The sequence below is a fragment of the Apium graveolens genome, chromosome 7 (assembly GCF_009905375.1).
Source record: "Apium graveolens cultivar Ventura chromosome 7, ASM990537v1, whole genome shotgun sequence".
Taxonomy (NCBI): Eukaryota; Viridiplantae; Streptophyta; class Magnoliopsida; order Apiales; family Apiaceae; genus Apium; species Apium graveolens.
Window position 1 is genome coordinate 131,952,800 of NC_133653.1, and position 11,007 is coordinate 131,963,806.

The 11,007-nt window shown below is 33.1% G+C and overlaps 1 protein-coding gene and 1 non-coding gene across 2 annotated transcripts; both read right to left on the reverse strand.

The window, feature by feature from the left end:
* Positions 1-32: 32 nt before the first annotated feature.
* Positions 33-5,211, reverse strand: LOC141671494 (arabinosyltransferase RRA3-like). Its single transcript, XM_074477771.1, has 2 exons — positions 4,945-5,211; positions 33-1,518 (listed from the first exon to the last, which is right to left on the reverse strand). The coding sequence occupies exons 1-2, from the start codon at positions 5,113-5,115 to the stop codon at positions 406-408; spliced, it is 1,284 nt and encodes a 427-aa protein (XP_074333872.1). The 5' UTR covers positions 5,116-5,211; the 3' UTR covers positions 33-405.
* A 5,270-nt stretch (positions 5,212-10,481) lies between these two features.
* Positions 10,482-10,588, reverse strand: LOC141675575 (small nucleolar RNA R71). The gene has a single exon (XR_012556220.1). It is a non-coding gene; the product is annotated as a small nucleolar RNA R71 (small nucleolar RNA).
* Positions 10,589-11,007: the final 419 nt, after the last annotated feature.

An 11,007-nucleotide genomic window follows, 5' to 3' on the forward strand; every position in this document is an offset into this window, starting at 1 on the left:
ACAAAAAAAAAAGTACTGCTAAATACCAAAAGTAATGCAAATCTATGGACTGGTCTAAGATATATATATTCCAGAACAAGTATATAAACTCAACGTGTCATGCAAGAACCAAATGTTACACATACATTGATCATGTCAGAAAACAGTGATCTAAAATCTCAAGAACAGTAATTCTATTTGACATAAAAAAAAGGATAAATACGTAAGAACCAAATGCAGGTTTTCCGGAAGTGTCTTGACGAGATAATTCATCTGCAGTTACTTCGACAAGTTCGGACTACTCTTAAATGCTCGAATAATATTTAACCTAATTGTGTGCCTACGTTTATGAGTAATTAAATTACATACACATTGAACAAGCAACAGGGAAACCTTGGATGCATTTTCTGATTTTAAAAAGATCTACTATTCTGAACCATCAGGAAAGTACTTCAATGCATCTTGTTTACCGTTTACATAGTACTCAACAATTGCTTTCATTCTTGGAAACTTGTCAGGGTGGTAGTTCACATGGATAATTACCGGTTTAAGCTTGCTCAACTTTGCATCCTTCCTTACACTCTTGAACAGCACCTTGCTATTCATAAAGAGATAGAAATCCATAGTTCTCCTAGATGCATGAAGCCCATCATACCCAGGATGTGAAGGGTAGAAGAGCTCCTCGTTGAAAACAGCCTGGTCCCAAGCACTTTCCTTAGATAGTCGACCAGCGACACGATCCAAAAGCTCAATCGAAGGAATTGTGGGTCTTATGTAAAAGAATCCAGAATTATAAACCCAAATCCTCATTGTATGAGCATAACGAGCCCAACCCATTGATGGTTCATCAAAAACATCATTATACCCATAAGCCGTCATGTTATTATGGCCATCCGTCATGGACTCCACATCTGAATCGCGATACAGGTGATTAAAGGGATTTTGCAAGTACACTATATCAACGTCAGAAAGCAACACACTATAACCAAGTTGTAAGAACTCTCTCAAGATGCGAAATTTCAATCCTGAAACAGCATGGTTTCCACCAGTCCTAGCAACTGAATCAATGCCTTCATCAGGGTCTCTCTTGTATACAGGAACATTATTTGATCGACAGAAATTGGCAATATCTTCATCTAAAGCTACAACCAGAAAATTAGGAATGCCCACTCTCTTGATGTTAGTAAACCAGACCTCCAACATCTCCTTTACGTTAGAATTTGCAAGAGCAACAATAACTTCTTTATTAACTGATACTTTTTCTAGTATCTTGGACAGTCTTGGATTTACAGAATCATCAGGGACTACAGTAGGGCTGGTCCTTGAACCCTTGACAGTTCCAAAATGTCCAGCTTTATGCTGCTCACCTAATACCAGGACTTGTTTCTGTGCTTGATCTTTCCCGTGTTCAGCTAACTGAAGCCTTTCAGTTAATTGTCTAATCTGCCTTTTAAGTTCGGCATTCTTCTCAGAAGCTGATACAAACTCTGATTTCAACATGTTGATCCTTTCAGATGACTCGCACAGGGTCGAACCAACCTGATAAATAATCCATAAACAAATTTAATGGACCTCATGGATGTTCCAAATTTAAAATAATCCTTAGCATATACTACAAGGTATGTCTACGAAGCAATAGGATATCAAGGTAACAAATGGTACAGTGATTAGGCAAAGACAAAGACATAACAAGCAACTCTTGAATTGGGAGGTAGAAATGACAAGAGTATTCATAGGTCATTGAATTCACAATTTACGGAATCTGGTTGCTAGATAAGTTCTAAATATCTTCTTAGCTTTATTATCTTGCACTCTTACAATTTGGTTACAACTTCATAGCATCGGTAAAAAAAACCCTATACATCTGAGAGAAACCTAATAGTGACAACAGACTTTGTGATGCAGCACAGCTTTTAGAATGAACGATTATGATATAAAAGGAAAGTAATGATGACAAACTTGGGTAAATTAACCAAGGGCGTTCCCACCCCAAATACTAAAAGGAAGAAAAAGTATGGATCACAACGCAATAAAAGACTCAATTTAGTATTTTAATATACTAGCATAAATCCCGTACGATGCACGGGTTCCCATTAATATTTTAAATTTTTATTTATCCAGTTATAATATATTTTTAAAATATTTATATAAATATATAATGATTATAAATTTATAATAAAAATAATAGAATAACGTGTGGTTGTAATTTAGTAGAATAAATAGATTATTTCTAGTAGTTTAACAATTTAGTAATTTAGCAGATATATAACACTATTATTTATATATTTTAATAATATGATAAGTTGTATTCGTAGTTTAGTAGAATAAGTATACTATATTTAGTAGTAGTTTAATAATTTAGTAGTTTATTAGATATATAACACTATTTATCTATTTTTGTAATAATCAAAATTAGGGAATTATCGTTGAACCAAACCGTTGAACCAAATTATCTCTATTCTGGATATTATAATATAGTATAGATTCCAATAATCAAGTCTTAATTAATACTAGCTTACAACCCGTGCAATGCACAGATTTTCTTTAATATTAAATGATTTTTTTTAATTTAATTTTTTTAATATTATATGATTTTTTTAATTTAATTTGAATTGTAATTTTGAAGACATGATATTTGTTGGTTTACAATTTTAATATGATTTGATAATAATTATATATACATGTATAAATTACATTACTTATAAGGAACAGAAAATCTAATAATGTAACATAAACATAATGGACGGTGCATAAACAATTGGATATATAATTAATAACCTACTATCCCCACATATAAAGCATACTAAGAAATAACAAATATACAAGTTTCTTTCCTTCCCCGTCACTTTGCAATTCATACTCCAACTCAAGAACTATATGATTAACAACGGCGCAAAAGAAACACTGAAGAAGTAGCAACTCAACATACAGATACAACATAAGTTGGTTTTACTATCATTAGAAATGGAATAAAAACACTCAAGCAGGTAGCTACCTCAAATCTTTCCATTTTCCAAGCAAACAATCAATTCACTGCTATTCTTTATTTCAATATTGCTCATTAGCCTTTAATGTAAGTTACAGTGATGTGTATACACGTGACTATGAAAGCATATGAATACCCTAATTTGACTGAAATTGAACTCTTGCTTTGTCGATAAGAGAACTTAGAGAGGAACAAAATTTTTCATTTCATGTTTCAAAGAGATTCAAAAGTAGAACAAATCTATGTATATACTAATAGCAAAGGATTGGAGCGTTGACGTGGCAGCATATAATATTCCTTAAATAATTTTCTGCATATCTTATATCTCAATTCCGATAAAACTGCTGCAAGCGTAAGTGCAAATGTCAATCCTTGACTTCTACTTTGTTTTGTGTATTTTAACTTTGTCTTAAAACGCAGGTAATTGGGAAGTAACATACTGGCATGGCAAATTAAGATCCTTGCTCCTATACTGAGCCTCCTGTCGTGACTCGCGATCGACACCGAAAACCAAAAATAATAACACGTACATATTTTAAAATAATTTTACAATAATTTTAGTAAATGATTAATAAAATTAGTTATGGTAAAATACGACTAATATACAATCACAAGACGGGAGTATGCAAAATTATTATGCTGATAAGGACAACTCAACCCTTTTTTCTCTATCTATTCAATCAATTAAAAAGTTATATTCCCTCTGTCCCATTCATTTCTATATACTTTCCTTTTTGGGCTGTTACATTCATTTCTATACATTTCAAAATTTACCAAAAATAGTAAAAAAATTATAATATAAAAATTAACTACACTCACTTGCATCCACTACTTTTTTCCACTACACTAACTTTATACATTAAATATTGATTGATCCCACCACTTTATCCACGTTTCTTACTTTTTCCCAAAACATTCCACTTTTTCTTAATCCCTGTGCCCAAATCAAACGTATAGAATTCAATGGGACGGAGGGAGTACAAATTTTGTTTCATTAAATTGTACCCGAACAAATTAATATTTAATTAAATTAATTCTTAGACTAATGTTGAGCATGTATATTACAAGAGAGGTGTCGGCTTTTAAAATATTACTTATCTATATTTAAAATATTTTAATTCAATAAATTCTTGCAATATTATTGGGCATGTACAGGGGTGTCGGCTTTTAAGAATCTTATTTAGCTACATTTAAATTTTATAATTTAATTAAATAAAATTTTAAACTATTATTGGGCATCTATATTCCGAGAGTGTTGTCGGCTTTTCATAATTTTATTTAGTTATAATTAAAATTTAGAATTTTAAATCGAAAATGAAAATAATGTAGAGTTTAATAAACTATACTCATCTCTAAAAAATTTCACAAAATGAAACCCTAAAATTAACAGAATGGCTTAAAATGAAAAAAGAAATGTAACGTTAGTGTCTGCAAAAATAAAATATTTAGTTGAGTGGTAGATTTCTAAAGGAACAAATAGTTTAGTGATAAAAAAATCGATTTTCCCGATTTCTAAAATAATTCTCATACACAGAGCGTTGTATCATAGTTCCAGGTATCATAGTTCCTAAGGGTCAAGGATGAAACATACACTTGCTACTCAAATGTAATCATAAAAAGAGTGCAGGCAGTGTCCTAAATTGAGTGTCTGTGTTTAAGCACTCAGCTAAGGGGTACCAAAATTAATTGGATGTGTGTTATGTTAAAGTATAAAGGTTGGATGAGGGGAAAACAACAAGAAACCTAATCAGGAGAGCTGAACTGATACTTAGTAAAATTACTTAGAATTACTGAAATAGAATAATTTTAATGAAGCTCGATAATCTGTAAAAAGTCAATATTGATCGTGTTATTTGTAAACATGTAAGAGACAGAGAGAGAGAGAGAGAGAGAGAGAGAGATTATCTAAAGGGCAGATCCATAGGGCAATAAGGAAAAAAACAGAAAAAGTTGAGGTTGAAGGGGTACATAAAACGGACCTGTGAATGGGAGATAGGCTTGTTGAGGGAAGGAGAAAAGGAAGAGGATGAGAGGAGGAGACCGTGAGGGAAAAAGAAAGCAAACACACAACCAAGGAGGATACCGATTAGAATGGCGATGCCTAATTTGGATCCACGAATGGATCCTAGCCCACTCTCTCTACGCCCCATTTATTTAAGCTGGTTTTCTATACTCCCCAACTCTCTCTGTGTTTTTGCTACCCTTTATTGTTGTTTGCTGTCGTTTGCCATCTCCCTCCCTCTTTTGACTTGCTCCTTTCTGTAAATTATTCCTCCCCCTTCCCCCTTCCCCAACAAGGGCCGTAATTCGAGCCGAGTTCGAGTTTTTTACGGTTGAGTTCGAGGTTTTTTTTGTCGAGTCGAGTCTGAATTGTGTGTTCGAGCTCGGCTCGGGGGCTCGGGTAATACACGAGCCGAGTTCGAGCAGTTCGCGAATTTTCGAACTTAACGAGTTTTTTAACGAGTTTTGGAGTTTAACGAGTTTTTAACGAGTTTTCGAGTTTATCGAGTTTTTTTAACATATTTTCGAGTTATCGAGTCCTTATCGAGTTTATCGAGCCTACGAGTTTATCGAGTTATCGGGTTCTTATCGAGTTATTCGAGTTTTATTTTTACCTTCGTAAAAATATTTCTTTTTGAAATTTTGACTTATAATTTAAAAACATTAGATTCACTATTAATAACAATAAATAAATGTTCAAAATAACATACATGTGTTGAGGTAAATCTAACAACATATTCAAATACATGTATAAACTAGAAAACAAATAACAACACATTTGTTAGTATAATTTTTCAAATCATCTATTTTATTAATTTTATTTAACTCTATCTTCATATTTCTTAAAAATGTACTTATTTTTCTATATTGTATATTGTATATCTTATATATATGATAAATAAAGTAAACTGATAATTTTATTATTGTCGGGACTTGGGGGAGAAAAATAACTTTTATCTTTTTTAAAACAAAAGTACGCAATAGAGATTAAATCATTAATAAATAACAGTTATAAAAATAATAATTTTAATTAATAGCAATACATCATAATAAAACTTTTTTTGGTGTAATTTATATCATAGTTGTACAATATACCTATTAACTTATCACTAAATTGTAAATTTAGATCTAATTAGTTGACATCTCAATTAGAATTTAGACAACTATCAAAAGTATGAATCGAATTTATAATAAAATATCAATATAGTAGTAATACATTATTACTATAAAGGACCGTTAGATTTTGAAATAAATGATAACTTTTGAATTTAAAATAAAGGAATATTCTATAGATTCATGATTTAAACAAAAAAATAGAAACCCTATATTGAATAGATTATTTGATGTAAAATTCGTAACTGTCCTTTTTTATTTTAAAATAAAATCAAACGAAACTCGAAAACAATTTTACTGGCTTCAACTCCAACTTGCTTCTTTTTTGTTTTACTCTTTCAAATTAATAAATTCTTATTTTTCTATAAAATATTAATAATTGTTGCAATACAAATCTAATTTAGTTCAAAATATCAATCATGTAAATAACAAATATAGAAAGACATAAGTCATATTAATAATATAAGTAAAATAAAATATCATTAATCATGTAAATAACAAATAAAAATAGCATCAAGTTATATTAATGGAAAAAAAAATAAAAATATAGAAAAACATAAGCAATATTAATAACATAAGTAATAACATATATAAAAAATAAAAATATTAATAAAAATATAAAAAAATTAACCGAGTTCGAGTTCGAGTCGAGTCGAGTTCGAGTTCGAGTTTATCGAGTCGAGCTCGAGTGGAGTTCAAAAAAACTCGGCTCGGCTCGAGTTTTTAATCAAGCCTAAAATCTTGTTCGAGCTCGAGCTCGATAACGAGTTCGAGTCGAGTCGAGCCGAGTTAATCGAGTCGAGTTGGAGTCGAGCTCAAAAAAGCTCGGCTCGAATTACAGCCCAACCCCCAACAAACTCATACTTCTTTCGTTCCACCAATATTTCATTTTTTATTTAAGTTCTTTAATATTTATGATTATTATTACTAGCTTTAGAGCAAGTCCAACAGTCTCTTAATAAATTCCTTATAAATATTATAAAATATTACTCTTAGTGATTTAAGATATAATTTTGAATTTCAACTTCAACAATGTTCCTTATCTTCGATCCTTATTATTATAATAATAATAAATTTGAATGAAATATGAAAGAAAGAAAGAGAAAAGAACTAAAAAGAAGAGAGATAAATCAATTTTTTATTGATAAAAATTATATAAGGGATGACTTGTGCTTCCTTAAAGATAAGGTATGAGAGAAGTGTCTTAGTGATATAAGGAACCACTAAGACACTGTTGGAGTGCAATTTTATATCATATTCCTTATATTTGGACTTAAGGCATATTTAAGGGAGCTGTTGGACTTGCTCTTACAATCCGTACATCATACTGGTCTTCATTAATATTTTATATTATTTATATGTATAACAAATTTTTTATAGTATATGCTTGATGAGATTGATGTAATTTTAACCATTAACCTTATTTGTATGTTTATAAATAATAATATTAATATTTGTTGTTAACACGATTTGAACATAAAACATGAATAACATATAAATAATAATATAAATATTTGTTGTTGTCGAGATTCAAACTCAGGTGCTTAAGTAGTGTATAAATAATAATATAAATATTTGTTGTCGGTGCGATTTATGTTATATTTTTTTTAGTATTTGGATGTAACATTCATATCACTTGATTAAAAATATCTTACGGTCATGATTGGGCAAAAAATGGCATATCAAAGTATATCTCATTACAATTATTATAGTTTAGTATAGATAAATTATTATAATACCTCGTTTAAACATGAGTCTACATACTCGAATCTATTCCCAAAACTTGTCTCAAATGACGTGCGTGACGTTTATCACATTTTACTTACATATAAGGCATATATGGGATTCTTTAAAAAAATGTAATTTATGACTTAAAATTGTAAAGTATTAAATAAGTAATATGAATATCTTAACTTATACCCGTTGTTATGCCCGAAAATTGGTATAAACATTATGCAGACTGAGATTAATAAAATAGTTAAAATTGAGGTACAAACGCTTGAAATTAAGGAACAGATAAGACGACCCCTCCTTTATAGAAGGAAAGTAGGCGCGTCCTATGAGTAGGGAAGGGCGCGCCCTGGTTTATGAATGATTAATGGAAATGAGCCCCTGTAGATATGGAGGGCGCACCTTGCTGGTTGGAAGGAAAATACTTGAGAATTCATTACAGGGTTGACCCTTTTACCTTTTACAGAACTTAGGGAGGGCGCGCCCTAAGTTCAAGGATGGCTAGGGTAAAGTTTTAACATGGATGCTTGGATGGGTTCTTTGGAGGATTATGATAAGTGGCATTTTATACCACTTAGAGCGTCTTAAAATGGCTTAAATTGGTGTCTTGAAATCAAGTATTTTGTGTATTTGATGCGTTTTTCTAGTGTTTATGCATTTCAGGGTTTTAGTTGCATTTCGGGGGAGGAATCATCAAGAATAAGCCTTGGCATGTGTTCACCATTGCGAGAGGAAAGAAACGGGCAGATTACGGCTAAGAAACAGAGCAAAATCAGAATTTTTCCAGTAGAGGTCTGAGCGCCCGCTCAGCATTGCTGAGCGGCCGCGCAGCAAGCTGAGCGCCCGCTCAGCTAGGCTGAGCGGCCGCGCAGGGTCGGGAAAAAAGACAAATTATTTTAGGACTTCTACTTCTGTTTGGTTTCCACTTCTATGTAATCTGAGTTTTATGGGACTATTATATAAGTAGATTTGAGACATTTTCACAAGTGTGGATTGAAGAAGATTGTGTTTTTACGCAAGGAGCGAAGGAGATAAGGAAGAAGACCGATTTAGCACATCGCAACGAAGAGGAAGCATATCTTCTTGTGATTCTTGTTTCGTTGTAACGTTGGATGCTAGTTTTCTTGATTTGAACTTATTTACTCTTGTGACGTACTCTGTTTTAATATAATTAGTTTAGTTATTATTCTCTTGTGTTTATTTATTATGATTTCATATGAACCCATGATGACGATAAGTGCTATTGTGGGCTAATCGTGATCATGGGGTTGCAACGGATTTATTATGGAATTCTTTAGTTAATTGTTTAATACTTTAGTGTGTGATGATTGCATGATATCTATTATTGGTTGTGCGTATTCGTCTTATGTGCGTCGCGAACATATAAGATAGGGTGTTAATCTCTTGTGAAGCGACGGTGGATCTTGAGATTTAGAACTTGCCATGCTAGCATAGGTTCATGTACGTTGTGCATGATTAGTGGGTAACTCTAACAGTTTTATTTGCCCTATGTAATCAAAAGGAATAACTTGTGCTTAAATCATTGTGTTGTCAATTTCTGTAGACATATGGGAACTCAACATAATTGATGACTATTCAACTTCTATCTTAATTGTGGATGCTTGGTAGAATGGATTAGTACAATGAAAGTTGGCTTTTATCAGTTTCGTGTTATTCGATTAATATCATCACTGTCACATGCTAAAGGTAATAATAATGGCTATAGAAGGAAGTAATAATGAAGTTGTGATCTCATGAGTGTTTTATTATTGATAAATTGAAGTGTTAGTTAAGTGATTAATTAAGTAGTTAATTATAGTTAATATTTAATCAACAATTTTAAGTGTTAGTATCTTAACATTGAGAAGTAATCATACATTGGTGAGTGAGTTTAATTAGACAATAATTTAGTCTGAGTCTCTGAGGGAACAAACTAGAAAGTATTCTATATTACTTGCGAACGCGTATACTTGCGTGAATATTAGCGCGTGTTTTCGCCCTAACAAGTTTTTGGCGCCGCTGCCGGGGACTCGGCGTATTTGTTTAGTTTATGTACTTACCATCATTGGTCATTAGGACTCGGTGATTAGGACATAGTAGTTACTTATTTCTTCCGGTTGTGTTTCAGGTACTTTAGCAAGCGTTTATGCAAACTCGTTCTCGTGCTCGCAAGAGGACTTTAGATATAGCTGAGGAGACAGACGAAGTTCTTGATATTCCGGAGAAGTTAGATTTTGAGGATTCGGATTCAGGAACTGAGCAGAAAAAACCAGTAAACATGGGAGATCGTATTGTTCAAGCTGATCCAGCTCTTATGGATTTTTCTCGGCCTAAAATTGATGACATTCAGTCAAGCATCCTTCATCCGGCTATTCAAGCTAACACCTTTGAAATCAAGCCAGGCACTATTCAGATGGTGCAGAATTCTGTTTCTTTTGGAGGAGCGGCAACTGAAGACCCCAACATGCACATAAGGAATTTTGTCGAGATCTGCAGCACTTTTAAGTATAATGGCGTGACTGATGAGGCTATCAAGTTGAGGCTTTTCCCATTTTCACTGAGGGACAAGGCTAAAGACTGGTTACATTCTGAACCAGCTGGGTCCATCACTACGTGGCAAGATCTTGCGCAAAAGTTTCTGGTGAAGTTTTATCTGATGGCAAAGACTGCTGCTATGAGGAGTGCTCTTACTCAGTTTGCGCAGCAACCTACAGAATCTATGTGCGAGGCTTGGGAACGCTACAAGGAAATGTTGAGAAAATGTCCACATCATGGAATGCCGGATTGGATGGTGATCACTGGTTTCTATAATGGTTTGGGGGCCCAATCTCGGCCCATGCTCGATGCAGCAGCTGGAGGCGCCTTATGGGCTAAAAGCTATACTGAGGCGTATAATCTTATAGAGACGATGGCCGCAAATGAGCATCAAAACCCAACTCAGAGGATGACGTCAGGCAAGGTAGCAGGTATTCTGGAAGTTGATGCAGCCACCGCTATTGCAGCCCAGCTCCAAGCGCTATCAATGAAGGTTGATTCTCTGGCTACGTATGGAGTTAATCAAATAGCTATGGTTTGTGAGCTTTGTGCAGGTTCTCATGCTACGGATCAGTGTTCTCTTGTCAACAAATCTGTTCAGTATGTGAATAATTATCAGCGACAACAGCAGCCTGTGCCAGTGACCTATCATCCTAACAACA